The sequence below is a fragment of the Callospermophilus lateralis genome, chromosome 15 (assembly GCF_048772815.1).
Source record: "Callospermophilus lateralis isolate mCalLat2 chromosome 15, mCalLat2.hap1, whole genome shotgun sequence".
NCBI classification, from domain to species: domain Eukaryota; kingdom Metazoa; phylum Chordata; class Mammalia; order Rodentia; family Sciuridae; genus Callospermophilus; species Callospermophilus lateralis.
Genome location: NC_135319.1, coordinates 39,381,916 through 39,401,008, shown reverse-complemented (window position 1 = coordinate 39,401,008; position 19,093 = coordinate 39,381,916). Strand labels below are relative to the sequence as shown.

The following is a 19,093-nucleotide window of genomic DNA, read 5'->3' as shown; positions in this document are numbered from 1 at the left end:
ATGTCTTTTCATTTGCTCCATCATTTATACTAAATTTTGGGACTTCTGACTACCCTTTCACTCCCTATCAGCTGCCACTAGGTTTCTCTGTAATGTCATTTGCCCTGGGGCTAAAGCATCTGGTCTGGTGGTCCCCATCCTGATTTTCTTGCCTTTCCCCCTTATGGGGCAAGGACAACATGCCAGAGACTTCACTCTGAGTTTGTCAGGGTGGGAATAAGTGACTTGTTTATGCTTGAGGGCCATACTGGAGGGCTTCATTAGGCATGCCTGGTGAGACTGCAGGTTTCAAAATGAAGTTTTAAAAAGGAGTTGCTTAGATTGAGGCCTAAGGTCATCCTTATAATTATGATGTGTCTTTTGGAACTTTTCATTTGACCAGGTCTATTTGGGGTCCTGCCTGTCTTCTCTATGTGGATATCTATTTCATTTCTGATATGGAAAAAGTTTTCTCTAATGATCTCATTGAAATGTTCTTAACACTGTTGGCTTGTATCTCCATCTTATATTGTCCCAGCAATTCTCAGGTTTGGTCTCTTATTGTTGTCCCAGAGTTCTTGTGGATTCTGATCATGTGCTGTCACTTTTTTACCTCTTATTGCATTCTGTGTACTCAAGTTCGTATGCTCTGTCTTCATGGCCTGAAGTTCTTCCTTCAAGGTCTGAATTTCTAATTTCTATGCTATCTAAACTGTTAATGATACTTTTAAGTGAATTTTACATTTGATTATTTTTTTCCATATTTCCATTTCTTTATGGAAGTGTTCTTTCATCTCCTGTATTTGCTCCTTAATTCATTCCTTAGATCTTCTTTTAGTCTATTGAACATTTTAGTAATTATTTTTTTTAATAATCTTTCTCTGGGAGTTCAACCTCTTCAGTATCAGTAGATCCTTTACTCAAGGATTTTTAATCTTGGAGAGAGATTTGTTTCCCTGTACCCCAAGGGAAAAATCTCACATAATTGTCAGCAGCCCATAAGAATTATTGCAGGATGCTCACTGTGACCACACAAATGCATTGGCACAACAGGTGGATACCAGTAATTTATGTCCATAGTACTGAAGGTGAAACTGGTGCAGGATTCGTCTCTATGTCCTAAAATTGGATTTTAAGTCCAGAAGAGATTGCAACTCCATGCCAATAGGGGATGTAGTAAAAATTTCAAAATCCCATCAACAGAGTTCCAACATTCACCAAAACCCAAATCCCCATAACTGGAAACTCCAATCTAGAACTCTGCATTACCCTGACTATACGATTACATAATTTGTCAGCACTCCCTGACTCCATCGAATACTGGAAGACTGGAAGCTAAGAGCTACTACACCTGGCTGGTAGTTAGGTGAAAAACACAACAATAATTGTCAAAAAATACAGAGTCAAAAATAAAGTATGAAATTCTATCTCTGACAACAGATTTGACCACAGCAGTTGAACAAGTCCTGTATCTCTCATTAAGATTCATTTTTTCTTCTTTTCCTTTCTTCTTTAAATTCTTTTTTCTCCAAATTCCCATTTTTTTCTCTGATTAAATTTTAAAATTTTTATTCAATATATTAAAATAATATTATTTTATTATTCTTCATTTTTTTTCATTATGCATGACCTAGTGTGTATGTGTGATTGTACATGCTTTCACTGTGTGGATATTTTTTGATAGATTTGTATAGATTTGCTATATGCATGTAACTTTATTTACACATTAATAGCTCTTTCCACATGTTTATTATTTTGGCTAAATAAGAATCCAGTGGGACATAATTATATGAGGATTCAAGTTGTTTTGATCTTACATTTGCTGGTTCATGCATACCTAGGTTCTGGGCCCTCCTATCTCCCCTTCCTTACTCTCTTCCCCAATAAGAGCCAAAATATCCTGTTCCCTCCTATTATCTTTTTTTTTATTACTTTCTGTTAATTTTTTTATTCCTATTTCTTTAAAACTAATATCTATTACCTATCTCCTGCCTCTTCTATAATCACTTTTTCAAACAGTTCAAACTTTTTCTTTTTTCCCATCCTATTTTTAAGAAACTGTAATTTCACTAAATAATAGAAATTATATAGTTAATGTAATTTCTACCCCATTCATGTTATTGTGATTATTAGTACAGTGGCCAACATAGTAGACACAATAAAAAGATATGAACTATATCTGACATAGATAGTTTTCATATCATGTAAGATATAGTTCATATCTTTTTATTGTTGGTACTAATGTTAAATGCTGACCCTGCCATTCCTATGTAGGTGGCAATCAGTATTATAGATGTCGAAGGAGATATCAAACATTTAAGGCTGTACATAAGTCACTGAAATTAGTGCTATTCCTAGTCACCCTCTCTAAAGATGAGCTAAAAAGAGATTAGAAAACTTTAAGATCATAGAATAGAAATTCTGCTGCCATGATATACTCATATCTCAAACAAGCAATAGTCAAATTTTACCCCATACATCATCTAGTCCCACCTGAGCCTTAACATTATTCCAACACAAAGTTATGAGGAGACCAAAAAAAAAAAAAAAAAGCAACCAGGACCCAAAAAGAAACCTCAGCTCCCATGCCTTGAAATGTATTTATATATTAAAAGCAGAAGTCCCAGAATAAGTAAGATAATTTTCCTTGTGGCTGTTTCAGTCTCTCTGGTTCAGGTACTCTCTGGGAAGCTTTTCATTGGCTGTTAAGAACTTCCTTTATGAGTTCCCAAACCCCGTCTCTGTTCACAGCTACCCAAACTGGACACAGCTTTTAGTGCCTGGGAACATTTTCCTCACCTGCCAATCTGTTTCATGCCTGTCCCGAGGGCTTTCTACACTATCCCCATGGAGAACTTTCTAAGAGGACTACCCTCAAAGTGCTTTCCATGCCACACCACCAAAGGGCATTCCGGGTTGCCACCAGAGAATGCTTTTGCCCCTGGGGACTACTTTAGATTTGTTTTTCACTGAGATGCTTTCTCTGCCAGCTCCTTGTCTGTAAAACAGCCCTCCTCTGTAAGTTACAGACTTCCCCAAATCAATTTTTATTTATTTTATTTTTTTTAATCTTCTGGGCACCTGTCTCTGTTGTCTGCACTCCCTGCTCTGCTCTGCTCTGCTGCTGCTGCTGCTGGTGGCCAGAGCTGGCATCTCTAAGATATGATATCTTATGTCCAAGTTACCAACCTTCTGTAGCTGTATTTTTTTATTTTTTTATTTTTTTGCCATTCAGTATTAAGTTTCAGGGAGTTTCCTTAGTTACTTACCTCACTGAGGAGCAGTCTTCCTGCATTATAAGCCTGGTGCCGAGTTACTGCTGGTACATGCTTCTTTTCTTTAATCTGTCATCTCCTCCTCCCTGTATGGGTTTTAAAAGGATTTGAATTTGTGGCTCTTGAATTAGATTTTTTGTTAAATTTCTTTAGGTTCCTAAGGCTTTAATTATTCGAAACCTTTGAGAGTGTGAAGATTCTTTTCCCGCTATTAGTTGAGAAGTAAATGGGATGAACAGAAGTTCATTGTATGGTCAGGGCTGCCAGGTATCAGACCTTCTTCACACAGTTTTATTTAACTCTCAAAATGTCCCAGTGGGGTAGATAGTACCACATATAATTTATAGATAACAAAGCAGCATAAGAGAAGTTAGCATCCTTCTCACCAACAGGAGCTTATTGATTGGGGGAATCAGATTCAAACCCATATCTGTTAGTCTCCAAAACTTCCCTACCTCCTAGTTTTCCTTAGTAGGCAGAAGATTAATATGAGATTCTGTTTATATAATGAAGTTTTATCCAGATTTCTGAAACATAGTCATAGGTAGATAAATAAAGGGCGTCATATGTCAAAATATTACAAATAATTTATTAAATATTTTATTTGCATGCTATTTTCTTTGACAAGTAGGGAGTTACCTTCATAATGTGCTTGGAAATATACTTGGTTGTCTGAAAACTCACACAAAATTTAGGAAAAGTTATTATAGAAGAAATTTGGCTTTCATTCTTACACTGATCTGACTTTGAAAAATGTTGCAAATCAGTCACATTGGAATTATAATTTTTTTCTGACATTTAACTTTTTTGCATTGTCATGCGCAGTATATTTTAAATGAAACCTTGTTGTGCAAAATTGCACTAAAATTGCACATGCCTTGAAATAGTACTTGATTACCTAAATGAGCTGACATTGGATAGTTCTGGTAAGGGAGAAGTTCAGATACACACAGGCACTGTATAAATGAAGACAGAAATAATAATAATATGATAATTAATTGAATAGTAAATTTTGGGTAGAAAACAAAATTGTAATTGTATTTTCATTTGAAAATATTATAAAAATAAATAATTCTTCTTATATAAATGAAAACTGAATTTAGAATAATTTCTATGTTATATTAGTCACTTAATTGTCTTGCAATAAACATTATGGCCATCAAATATCTGGAACAAGAAAGCCTACTTTAAGAAAGGAAAAGAAGAGGAAGATAATACATTTTTAAAAAGTAAAAGAATGTCAACATGGGGATAGTTATCTATAATTTTAAGCTCTGGATTAAGAGGTACTCAGTTAAATTGAATTGAATGATTATAAATAAGTGTATGTATGTATAAACACACATGACACATGCACACATATGCACAGACAAGCATATATATGCATATATAAGTACATAAACATACGCGTGCATATATATAATATGCACATATGCTTTAAACAAACAGTGCTCTATTTACAGATAGGTATTTTCTGCAAGTGAGGTGCAAACTAATGTAATACATACTGAAGCAATTAGAGTGCTAAGTTTCATATCACTGAACGAGGTTGGGGGGTAGGGTAGAGAGGCACAGGAACTGTTGCCCTTTTCAGATAATTCACAAATGTGCTAATTATGTGTCAGATATGAAAGTTGAGTCATTATGACCTTCAAGCCAACAAAAGACCTTTTCAAGTTATCCATTTCCTTGTACTTTAGTAAAGTGAACAATGCCCTTCCACAGTTAAATAATGTATGCTTGTTATTTTATTATATGTAAATTCAAACCAAGGGGTTATTTCACTACTGACATATTAAAAGCAATGGTATAAAAAAAGCAAAGACTGTAAATCCATTTAAATGATAATATTGTGGTACTCTTAAAATAGTGATCTCAATTTATGTGTGTTGTTCATTTGCATTGTGTGAACTGATATGAAGGTTTCTTTACAACTGAATGTATTTTGAAATTTGAACAGTAAAAACTGTAATGTATTAAAGTATATAATAATAAATGGACTCAATGGAAAGGTAGAAAAATTATTCTTTGGAAAACTATCCCCCTGCAGTGATGAAGATAATGGCATATTTTATACATCAGAGAAAACATTGCCTCTATAATCCTCAGTGTGGTAGCAGGAGGAGTGTAGGACAAGAGTGGTGTTCAATCGAAGGGGAAAGGATCCCACACTCTCTCCATGGCTCTTCTATGGCCTAATGGAAGTATTTGTAAATATTGCATTTAGGTGATGGACATAATGGCGACTATTTAAAAGAACAACCATTTCACTGGAAGAGTGTGTAAATTTCAGAAGCAATAAAATAAAATAAACTTGGGTGTTGCTAATGCTTGAATCAAATTGACTGCTGTAATGTTAAACAGTGCCCATTACATTATAGTAGAAAATAAAGAACAGAAAAAAGTATTTAATTGTCTTGTATTTGTCCAGCTTGGGAGTATATTTTATGCTGAATAAAACATGAATAAAATACAGTCATGCTTAATGCAACTTAAGTATGCATAATAGACCTCTGGGAAATAATAAACCAATTACAAACTTAAAATAAACCACAATCATATGAGATTCCAAGAACCTATTAGCATTCAATCCGTAAACTCTCTTTTTTTTTCAGTTCCATCAGAGCTTCTTATTATGGGTTAGATGTTAATGTCAAGAACCATGTAGAGTTTACTGATTTATTCATCAGCATTTCATTTTTGTTTTACATAATTGTCTAGGACCCTTTGTTGTTATTTGTTTTATTAGTTTCTCTGATTTTTTTTTCATAAAACAGATAACAGTGACATTTATGATAGGGCTGTTTGTCAGTATATTTTCAGTGAATACCTGCATACTCTTACTTGTCCAGGATAACAAGTGTTTCTGCATTTCCTTGATGATCTAAAATAATTTCCATTCTTTTGAATTATGTTCCAGGTTGCAAATCTTGCTTGTTCCATGTCGACAAATGAAGATGGAATTAAAATTGTCAGAATTGCAGCCAATCACCTAGAAACTTTGTGCCCGCAGGTATGATTACTAAGTCTCTTTCCTATAAAAATTAGATATAACTTTTCATATTTTTAGACATATTAAACTACATTAAATACTTATTTTAAACATGGAAGACAGAATTGTCCTAACATCATAGTTTATTTTTTACTAAGGAATTACTTCTTACAGCTCTTTTAGATTATTCTGAGACATTTGCTGTTAGTCTGTTAAACATCTTCCAGTAGTCTGAAAATGTGTTGGGAACCATTGAAAATAGACATATTAAATCCTGATAATTGAACAGTTCTATGAATTGGCCTATCTTGCTAAATTCCTTTTATCTCTAGGGAAAGGCAACAGCATATATTACAAATCTTATAACATTCTAAAACCAAAGGATGTTATCTAGTTAAAACCTCTTATAGATGAACAATTGGAGACTAAATATTATGCAAGCATTTATTATAAACCAGTAGTTGTTTTAGGGGACAAAAGAGGATACTGACAAAACTTCAATAAAGGTATAGAAAACCTCTACCCAAGATTTTTACTATTTGAAATTATGTAATCTACTTCTTCAGATAAGTTGTTTTTTTTAGAGTACTTTATATTATTTTCTAGCTAGTAAGAAATGTTTTCTTGTCAGTAATTAAGGAGTTTCTTAAAATCTGAAGAAAAAAATATTTTTAGGGAATTATTTCCACTAGCCTTGATGCCATGAATCAGAATGCAAAAAGGGCAATCGTAAACACATTTGTCTTAAAAGAGGCATAAAATAATATGGATACTTAATTCTTAATAGAGATCACAAATGTTGTAAGAATGTGAAATATAACAGTGATTAGGGATGTCAAATCTCCAGACATATACTGAGATTCTCATTCTAATAAAAGTAGAGCATGTATTAAATTATTGATTTGTCTTTCTGACAATTTCATTTCTAAGGAGTATTGAGGTTAACAGTGAGAGAAACTGCTTCTTTGGACTTAATGTTGATTAAAAAGCAAGAACTGGTCTGCAACTGAGATTTCCCAACTAACATGAGTTTTCTATGAGACTTCATAGGGAACAGACTACTGCAACAGGGTCCCTAAAGTAGTAAAATCAACTATGCTCCCATCAACAGTCTATAAGTATTCTCATCTCTCCATATCATGGCTAATGCTTGATGCTTTTTAAAATGTCTTTTCAATTGGAAGATTATGATTATATCTCATTAGTTTTAATTTGTAATTTTCTGATAATTATCCAGCACTTTCTTTTCAAATGCATATTGACTATCTGGCTATAACTGTGGTTGCACCTATCTTTTACCAATTTTTAGGTGGGCTACTGTTTATTTATGACTAATATATTTAAATTTGTTTAAAAATTCTGTTACATATGACTTTCTTTTAAGTTTCATAATAATAATTTAAGTAGAATTTTAAGAACTTTAATACAATATATGACCATCTTTAAGTCCTTTAATAAATATTAAGCACCCACTCTGTTCTACAGTTTGTGGTTTGCATGTTAAGATAATTTGCCAATAAAAATGCCATATCTTTTTACAAGATAGAAGTACTGTTATTTAACAGTTACTTTTTAATTTTCTTTTTAAAGCAAAGCAAATTTATTGCTCACAGATAGGCAACCAGGAACAATAAATGTCATAGAATTCATGGTGAGCTGGTCCCCTGAGGGTCAGGAAAACTACCCAAGGCTGATGGACTATATCAGCCCCACTTTGCAGGGCAGCTGAAGGATCCTGAAAGGGCCCTGCTCTGAGTTTACAGCTAGGAGCAACCTGACATAACAGGCTACAGTTTAATAGTTACTTTTTCTTTGTCAATATCATTATTATAATTAATATTGTTATTATTTTGTGTGGTACTGGAGATGGAACCCAGGATAACCTACCACTAAGCTATATACCCAACCTTTTTTATTTATTTTTTTTAAGACAGGGTCTCACTAAGTTTCTGAGGCTGGCCTCAAACTTGGCAATCATCTTGCCTCATCCAGCCCCAGTAGATGAGATTACAGTTGTTCACCACCACACAGGGCACACAAATTTATTTTTGTGTGCAACATGATATGGATTATATTTTTTTAAAGTGCTATTAAGTGAGCCACTTTTATGTATTAAATAGCTGAGCTTTTCTGGGAAATGTGAAATACACACACACACACACACACACACACACACACATGCACACTTATATGATTGCCATGTGTATATTTTATACTATTGTTCCACATGTAAATATAAGTTGACTAGCAAATTAAGACACAATATTGATAAATCAAACACCCTGTTTCAATGTATACTAGACTTTCCTTCATGCTCCCTTGGTCTATTAACTTATCATTGCAATAGTATCAAAATATCCTAAGTATGATTTTATATTAAATTTTGATTTCTTCTAAGTGTTATTCTCTACTTTTTATTTTTTCATATAATTTTCAGAGTCAACTTATTGTCAGGAAAAGCATTATCATTTTGAATTAAAATGTTAAATGTATTTTAGAGAATCATGACTAAGATGTTGAATCTCCCCATCAATAAATAGGCTATATATACCTCCATAATTATACTATTTATGTCCCTTAGGAGCCTTCAGTTTATTATTTCAAAAATTCCAGCCATGGTAGCACACATCTATAATCCCAACAGCTCTGGAGGCTGAGGCAGGAGGATCACAAGTTCAAAGCCAGCCTCAGAAATAGCAAAGCACTAAGCAAATCAGTGAGACCCTGTCTCTAAATAAAGTACAAAATAGGGCTGGGGATGTGGCTCAGTGGTTGAATGCCCTTGAGTTCAATCCCTGGTACATAAATAAATAAATAAATATTTTTTAAATTTCATAGTTTTAAAAATCTACTTACTAATAATTTTCAAAATTTTCTCAATTGATCCAAACTTTAAAGACCAGACTCAAATATCTAGTTTTGTTTTTGGAATATCCCCTCTGGTATCTAGAAGACATCTTATATTGTCAAATTGCCAAAGGGTAACTAATTCTTAGATTCCCCCCTCACTCTACTTCAACTTTCCCAGTTTTTTGTTGGTGTCATAGCAATTTATTTGTTTGCTCAAGTGAAAATCCTAGAGTGGGGGTTTCCAGTAAGTATTTACAGAACATCCACATTGTGGTAAGCACAGTTTGTGCATCTGGAGAGAAAACATCTTCTACTTATGTCCCCTGTACCTAGAAGAAGTACAGCATATATTGGATGTTTAATAAATATTTATACAGTATACAAATTAATGATGAGATTTCTGGAAAGATAAATGATTCTGTATTCCTAGAGGGAAGGAGGCCTTTGGCAACAATTTTTATCCTACTTTCCTTATCATGTCTTCTTATTGACAAGATGAAAATTTAAAACAGTATAATTCATTTGAATTTTAATTGATTAAAAAAAGCTTAAAATGGCTGATTAGTACATGCATGCCAACCAATAAGGATACCTTAAATGATGGACTGCAGTGATCTGCTCTTGTTCATTTCACTGGTTTACTGATGATTTGAATAAAAGTATGAATTTCCTATTATAATTTTTAAATAAAAATAGAATAAGCAAATATATTAGCCAATAGAATATACTTGCAAAAAATCTAGATATTCTTAAACATGGACTCAAAGTATAATAGATAAAAATTTTAAATCATATTTACAGGGCACTGTAAAACTGATTGCAAAGATAGAAAATGTAAGACATTTGGCTTAGTAAAAATTTACTCTCCAAAAGGCTTAAAAGTGCTAGTTGATAGTTGTCTTAATCTGAATCAACTGTTATAGCTGTCAGAAAAGCTTATGTGACTTAAAATATTTTCAAAATAAATTCTAAAAATATTTTTCAATCTTCTCTGTACTTCAACTTTATTTTTAAAATTGTATATTGCATGCTATGCTCTATTACAGGCTATGCACCCTGAAATTTGGAGTTAGTATGTCTGGAGTGCAGTCCAAGTGTGTATTTTCATGTGTGTATGTTTCTAAGTTCTACTTGGACAATATCTATTGACAACCTACATACATTCAGTTCCACTAGTTCAAGTTCCAATGATTGATGCTATAGATAAATGTCTGAAGGTGCACAAAAGTCTATGAGCTATAACCAACCTAAATGTCTGTCACACTAGAGAATGTTAACATCTGCTTAAAGTAGTTAAGTCTACTCATTTGCATTTTCCACTTATCTTGGGTATCTTTTCGAGATAAGTGAACAAAAAATTTCAGAATAGATCCAATTTATGTGAAAATAAAATATATCAAATGATATTTATGTATTTGTAGAAAATTTTCAAAAGTTTCTCATGAAAATTTTAATTGTGGTTACTTCTAAGAATTGACTGGGAGACAAAAAACAAAAAGCACTTTTACATTTCGTTTTATTTCTTTTAGACCTCTTACTTTAATCAGAAATGTATATTTTAAAAAAAAGTACAACCAATTAAAAAATTCCTAGATTGATTCTGAAAAAAATTAGGTAAACCCTGGGTTAGCAGGAGCTGTTAGGGTGGCATTTAATTTCTATTTGTTAAGTATGATTAAATTCACCTAGGTTTCAATGAATTGAATCATCCTGGTTCTTTGTGTGTGCGTGTATCTAGAAGACCAGCTTCTATGATTTGCCCAGTTACAGGTGGTGTATTTTGAAAAATAATTGTCACTTAGAGCATGTCTGAAATAGTGACACAACTTGAAACAATGTCATATGAAGATCTCGTAAAAACAACTGAGAATTTTTAGCCAGGAAAAGATAATACTTAGAAAACCATGGTTATACTGTTATCCAATCCTTAAAGGACTGTGATATATGAAAGACTTATTCTAAAGGGCCCTGAGGGGCAAAACTACCACCTATGAGTCAAATCTAAGGTTAAAAATTTTATTAAAATACAGAGCCAAGTTTTGTATAGAACTTAACTGAAAAAAATGGGATTTTATTAAGAAGGGGGGATTTAGAGTTTCTCAACATCATGCACATTTTACATAAAAAGGGTGACTGCTTGACAAAGCTACTATACAGAGAGTATAAGCCATGTTGACTTAGAAGTTTTTAATACCTGGTCCTGATATACTCTAATGGAGCTGCCTTTTATATAAAAGAGAGATGTTTGATCTTGGTGATAGTACAGTTGTTATATTACAGCTAATTAAACAGTTATACTTGACCTGGTGAAGGATAAGTTTTCTAAAGAGCTTTCTTCCATTTTAACATTTGACTGTAGAAAATAAATATTTTATATTTGCATATGATGCAAAGCTAAGAAAAATAGAAGTCAAAGTTCTAAAACATGTTGGTCATTTGAACTAATGTTTGAAAGCTCATAAATTGAAATTGAATGAGGATAATTATAAAGGCAGGGTCTTAAAATCTATTGCTTTAATAGATTGGAAAAACACTGCTTATCAGAAACACCTAAGGCTTCAAAGTTAAAAGGAACATTTGTTATCTATTTCAATGAATTCTCAATATACATACATTCTTGGAAGCGTTTTCTTGGTCTATTGTAAAATTAGGTTGGTGTAGTTACTTTTTCATAATGTAAAATTTATTCAGCTTTTAAATTCTGAATTTATGTACTTTATCTATTTGAAAATGAACTGTATTTGTTTGTTCTAATTAGTTATATATGACAGTTGACTGGATTTTGAATTATCATACATAAATAGAAGTATAACTTCTCATTCTTCTGGTGTACATGACATAGAACTACACTGTTCATGTAATCGTGTATGCACATAGGGTAATGATGTCCAATTCATTTCACTGTCCTTCACACCCCCATATCCACTCCCCTCCTTTCACTCCACTCTGTCTAATCCAAAGTACATCTACTCCTCCCTAGCCCTCCCATCTTAATTGTGAATTAATATTCATATATCTGAGAAAACATTCAGTTTTTGGTTCTTTGAGATTGGCCTATTTCACTTAGTATAATATTCTCCTGCTCCATTAATTTACTGGCAAATTCCATAATTCCATTTTTCTTTAAGGCTGAGCAATATTTCATTGTGTATATATATCACATTTTCTTTATCCATTTATCTGTTGAAGGGTACCTACATTGGTCTCATAATTTAGTTATTGTGAATTGAGCTGCTATAAACATTGGTGTGGCTGCATCACTGTAGTATGTTGCTTTTAAGTCCTTTGGGTATACACTAAGGAGTGGGATAACTGGGACAAATAGTAATTTCATTCCAAGTTTTCTGAGGAATCTCCATGCTGCTTTGCAGAGTGGTAGTACCAATATGCAGCCCTACCAGCAATGTATGAGTGTACCTATTACCCTACATCCTTGCCAACAATTATTGTTGCTTGTATTCTTAATAATTTCAATTCTAACTATAGTGAGATGGAATTACTTTGTATTTCTCTAATTGGTATTTGATATTGAACTTTTTTTATATACTTGTTGATCAATTGTATATCGTCTGTAAAGTGTCTGTTCAGATCCTTAGCCCATTTAGAGATTGTGTTATTTATATTTCTGGTGTTGAATTTTTTGAGTTCTTTATATATCCTAGAGATTAATGCTCTATTTGAGGTGCATGTGGTAAAGATTTTCTCCTATTCTGTAGGCTCCCACTTCATGTTATTAATTGTTTCTTTTCCTGTGATGGAGCTTTGTGGTTTGCTTCCATATTATTTATTGATAGTTCACTTTGCTTCTTGTGCTTTAGGGGTCTTGTTAAGGAAGTCATTTCTTAGGCCAATCTGGTAGAGATTTGGGCCTACTTTTTCTTCGGTTTGGCACAGTGTCTCTGTTCTAGTGCCTAAGTCCTTGCGTTGAGTTTTGTGCAGGGTGAGAGGGGTTTAATTTCATTTTCATGCATATGGATTTCCAGTTTTTCCAGCACCATTTGTTGAAGAGGCTATCTTTCCCCAAAATAATGTTTTTGGTGCCTTTGTCTAATGTGAGATAACTGTATATATGTGGGTTTCTCTCTGTGTCTTCTCTTCTATACCATTGGTCTACATGTCTGTTTTGGTGCCAATACCATGCTATTTTTGTTACTATTGCTCTGTAGTGCAGTTTAAGTTTTGGTATTGTGATGCCTCCTACTTCACTCTTCTTGCTGAGGATTGCTTTAGCTATTCTGGGTCTCTTATCTTTCCAAATAAATTTCATGATTGCTTTTTTTTATTTATATGAAGAATGCAATGGGGATTTTAATAGAAATTGCATTAAATCTATATAAGTTTTGGTAGTATGGCTATTTTGACAATGTTAATTCTGCCTTTTCAAGAGCATGGGAGCTCTTTCCATCTTCTAAGGTCCTCTTCAATTTCTTTTTTAGTGTTCTGTAGTTTAAATTGTGTAGGTCTTTCAATTTTTTTTTTTTTGTTAGATTGATTCCCAAGAATTTTATTTTTTCTTTGAGGCTATTGTGAAAGTGTTAATTTTCCTAATTTCTCTTTCAGTGGGTTCATTACTGATGTATAGAAATGTATTTGATTTATGAGTGTTCATTTTATATCCTGATACTTGGATGAATTTTATTAGTTCTAGAAGTTTTCTGGTGAAATTTTTGGTTCTTCTAAATATACAATCATGTCATTAGCAAATAGTGATATTTTGAGTTCTTGTTTTCCTATCTGTATCTCTTCAATATATCTTTCTTCTGTTTAATTACTCTATAAATTGATGTCTCTTGACTAACCTCAGACTGTATCCTGTCCCAATTATATTCATCCATTCCTTTCCATGAACTCTATGGATTTCTTGATTCAGCAAATATTACCCATGAAACTAGGGCTAGCCAAGGACAGAGAGTAAGGGTTCAGGAAGTATGCACTGGAACAGCTCTGAGGAATAATTCCTATTGTCTGGACTCAACTAGAAGGAAAATCTGAGGAAGTATGTCTTGGAAGAAAAAACAGAAGCTTTAGTCATAAAATTCAAGTGGGAAAATGGAGAAAAAACTGGATAATGTTTGAAAATAGGTAGATAGAACTATGTATGATTTAACATTTTGACCAGTCAAGAATTTCAGAATTATCTACAAATTAGTAGAAAACATTGTTTATGCCATAATATTAAATGTAGGTTTAGGATTTAAATTAATATTGTGTATTGTAGTTATAAGCATGACAATATAAAGAATCTGTTCTAGCTTAGATGATGTTATAGTCAAGAAGGAAAATAAAGATGGAGCTTTGCTTACATTATGTTTCCATAATATAAGAAGGAGAAGTGCATTGGAAATAAAGTGGTATTAGTAAAGAATTAGAAGGAAATGGCATTAGAGACAGTTTCAAGTCAGAGGATTAAGAAGGAGCTCATAGAACAATGAAATTTTATATATCTTAAAGTAAAAGTAATATTTGGACATGTGGTAAAATATAAAAAGGACATTTTAGTCAGACAAGATGAAAAATTTATAACAATTAGGAAAATGTGAGTTATTGGGTCTCTCTAATGCACATTGGTTCTTAACAGGGCAACTTTTGACTTTTTTGGTGTAATAATTCTTTGATACAACCCCCAGGGACAACCTCTGCACTGGGGGGTTGACATGCCAGAAAACTCAGAACTGGAATTAAATACATAATTGCCACTTCCCCTATCTCAGTCTTTCTAATAACCAAACTTGCCTACACACATCCAAGTACCTCCTAGGATGGATATTCTGTCCAGTGTGAGAATCCATGGGAGGGCAAAGACTCTGAAAAATGTAGGTCGTAGTCCTTATGGCCAAGTGAAACAATTTAGATTTGTTTTAGTAGATTTAATTTTGTTGTTGTAGCCTTAGAGTAGTGAATGGCATCATCAGCCCTGTGTTTTCTGAATAAGTTTGGATACTGTGTCAACTGAAAAAAAGAAGCAGGGACAATTGAAAAATTATTGAACATTATATGCAGAAATCAGGAGGTGAATAGGGATAATAGGAATAATAGTCCAAAGGAGAAAAATAGAAATTAGACTATATAACTTGACCTAGAAATTGGTATACATCAGATGATAAAATGAAAGGATCCCAGATATAATCTTGAGTAAACATATAGAAAAGAAGAAAAGCAGGAATGTAGGATAGAGCAATAAGAAAAGTAGTGTCAGGACCATGTGTCTTGCTGGAAGCCTAGAAAATGGAACAACACTTCAATACCATGGTCAGCAATGGCATATGCTACAGAGAAGTTCAGTGAAATAAGTACTAAAAATAATTTCATGGAGTTAGAAGATAGGAAGCCAACAAGAGAAATAGCAACAAGAGAAATACCAGTGACATTGTGGAAAAAAAGGAAAGAGTTGGACCCGAGTTATATTCCTAGATTTTTTTTCTGAAGGATTCAAAAGCAAAACTAATTTTGGAAAAGCACAGAGACATTCCACCTCTTAGACTTTTGCCATGGAGTACAATATACCTTTCACTCCCAGTTATTTTTCAATATTGATTTTTTTTTATCTCCAGAATCTATGTAGTGCTTTAGATTTTTAAGTAAGTCTAGTTATTTTGTAAATTATAATTTTTATTCAGTGAGCTCAAACTTAAAGGGCTAAAAATTAATATGCACTATCACATATGCTCTTATTATTAAGTAAGTAAATAAGATATATTTGACTTATAAGTGATTAACCCTTAAGTGATCTTAAGTGATGCAAACAGACTAAGAAACATCATTAGTAATTAAGATACTTCCATAAAATTCAGAAGTCAATGTTAGCACTGAAAAATATTTGGTTGGTAAAACTATATTTGAAAGTCATTTTAAATGTGATGCTGAGGGAAATATCTGTTAGACCTAGTATATTTAACCAAATGGAGAATGTTTGTAACCACTTCTCCTAAGACTTTTGCCTTGTGTATTTATAAGAATACTAATGTGTGACCATATGTCCAAAAAATTTTATATTTTATCATGATGACGTCTCTGACCAGAGAACCTTATACAAATCCTAGGAACCATTCATCTTTTTCCTTGTGTTACAACAAAGATTGCAAATTACTGTTTGTAGCTGAAACACTCTGGGCTCTCATTTTATATGTCGTAACTGGCAATGCTGGAATACCTACATCCCAATTTAAGTTCAGAGGGATTTCTATATTCATTTTGAGAGGATAGTGTTCAAAATCCTTAACACTCTGGATCAAAAGCTCAGGGCTGGTAGATGACCTCTGAGTTCTTGGAATGTAACCTGGTTAGGTCAATGACCTGGGATATGTCAGTGTTAAAAGAATGATGAAATAGATTTAATAATAAATGTGGAGAAATCTGCAATATGTAAATCCATAAATATTGATATTTAATTTTTTAATTTCTATTATTTTTGTTTCAAGGAAGCCTTTGTAGAAAGTATTTATTAAATAAAATGTCATTTGGGATCACATAGAATGGGACAAAGAATACTAGAGACAACTCCAGCAGACATACCATTATCACATGTGCTCAGTATCAAAGGCAGTGTGCAAAAACCAGATTGAGGGAGTGAAACAATTGCATTGAGATGCAAAAATTATATCATTGCTCTATGGACAAAGTGTCTTGTTCTGGGTAACTTGTGAGGGTCCAAATGTTCTTCGTATGAAAAAGGTAGCCAGTTGGTATCCATTATTTTTAAAAATAAATTTTATCTCTATTTTGACCTATTCTTTTAGAAATAAAATCAGTTAGAAATAAAATCTCAATAACAAAGTCGCACATTTTGCTCAATGGAGGAAAAATTTGACTCACTTTGCCTTCAATTCTTGCTCTTTGAAAACTATGTTTTTGAACACACCTTCTAAATACACACAGAATACATGTATGTACTTGGAAATAAAGCCATAAAGAGATAGATGTCATCCTGCATCTGAGATGGAACAAGAACTTTATTAGGATTATAATATTCATTTTTGCAACAATCTTTTTACATATGAATTAATGGACTCATTTTTGTATAAGAAGAAATTCAGAATCATTAAACAGGTTGACCAAGGTTAAGGAACCAAAAAATAAATGCTTTAAGATTTGAGTACTGACATTTTTCTTGGTTTTAGAATTATTTAATCAGTTTTATCTATTCATATGTTTATAATTCTCAATAAATAGACTTTTTTTCTATTTATCTTTATTGGAAAAAAATGTATAAAGAAAATCTCCTAAGAAACTCATGTTGGGTCTGTAATATTTTTTGACTCTCATGTATTTAAGATTTGCTATTTCAGAATTTCAGGCCTTCGATCCTAAAACAAAGGATGACAATATTATTAGACATTTATGTATCATTATTAAAACAGATTTTGCAATTTATTTAAGGTGTCACATTCAAACTGGGGAAAAGGTAAGACATATGTTATTTTGGTGTAATGTTTTCAAAGATTTAATAGTCAATGATTTTTGGTTAAACACTAAAAGTATATATATAGGCAGTAGCTTTCTATAACAGTATATATTTGAGATAATAGCAATGTTTGATCTCTTTAAACACAGATATAGATAATATTAAAAAGGGCAAAACAGAATAAAATATTAGATTGTTTCAACTTTTATGTTATTATTTACTTAAAAAATAATTTTTATATCAAGTTACCCGATTTAGGATACATGGAAATGTACTTAACTTGCAAAGAATTTACTGTCATGAAAAAAACCTTAGTCTTCTGTACATTGGATCTTTTAACAGTTAAATAAATTATTTAAATTAATATGTTTAGGACTGAGATTATAGCTCAGTGATAGTGTGCTTGCCTATCATGAATGAGGCCTTGGCTTCAATACCCAGTATGACCAAAAGAAAGAAAGAAAAAAAAATAAAAAGAAATCAATATTATTATTTTATTATAGACATGTTCATATCTCAATAAGTGTATTAACCTAGGATTTTAAAATTTATATCATCTTTCTAATTTTTAATATTTATTCTGCATCAACAAGGACCTTGTGCTATTTCAGTCATATTTTTGATCTGGCAAGTTATTAATTATGAGTTAATGATTGAATGAGGAATATTTTCCAAAAACTTCTGTTCCATTCCTAGTAACAGAGGGACCCAAAATAATCTATTTTCCCTCTTACATGAGTGCTAATGAATATTTTTGGTGGTAAAGCTGAAGATATTCAAGTGATGTTGGTGGAAGATGAAGGCCAGAAAAGTTACTTTATTTTTTAATTTTTTTGTAATTATTTTATTTGTTCTTTTTTAGATATGTATGACAGTATAGTACATTTTGACATATTATACATACATGGAGTATAACATTATAATTAGGATCTCATTCTTGTGATTGTTCGTGATGTAAAGTTTCACTGGTTGCGTGTTCATATATGAATATAGGAAAAGTTACATCCTGTTCAATCTACTGTCTTTCCTGTTCCCCTGCTTTCCTCCTTCCCTCCATTCCCTTTTGTCTAATCAAATGAACTTCCCTTTAATAAGTGAACTGACAGTGTAAATCTGGAGGAGACATGATAAATTGGAAAATGTTCGCACTAAGGTCTTCAAATACATTTTCTAAAACAAGTTGAGATCACTCCTTCCAGCAAAACAAAAACAGAAACAAACAAGCAAAACAACAACAACAACAATAACAACAAAAACATCTGTAGTTTTTAGCACCTTTTTGTAGGAGAGAACTTGATTGCTATTTAGATTGCTTTTGTTTTCTTCCCCGCTCAAGAACAAAATAATCATATTTAGATATTACTGCATTTCCCAAAAGGTATTATGTAGAAATAGATATTTTACATATAAACAATGAGGTAAACCATTACAAGGGAAGAGTCATTGTCCTGCAGATGCTGCCAGTACCAACCTGAGAGTAGGAGACTTGGGCTAGGAAAACAGACTGTGGTTTACAGTAGTCTAGAATAAAAAGGGAATATCAGAGCTTATGAGTACAAGACTGCCTGTCAATATTCCAGGAAGAGTTCATGATTG

The 19,093-nt window shown here is 32.5% G+C and overlaps 1 protein-coding gene across 1 annotated transcript in view; it reads left to right on the top strand.

The window, feature by feature from the left end:
- Positions 1 to 19,093, top strand: part of Ctnna3 (catenin alpha 3) — a 1,643,966-nt gene that overhangs the window by 999,272 nt on the left and 625,601 nt on the right. The window contains exon 10 of the mRNA XM_076834267.1: positions 6,175 to 6,267. Coding sequence (XP_076690382.1) covers positions 6,175 to 6,267 — 93 coding nt within the window. The remainder of the gene's footprint in view (positions 1 to 6,174; positions 6,268 to 19,093) is intronic.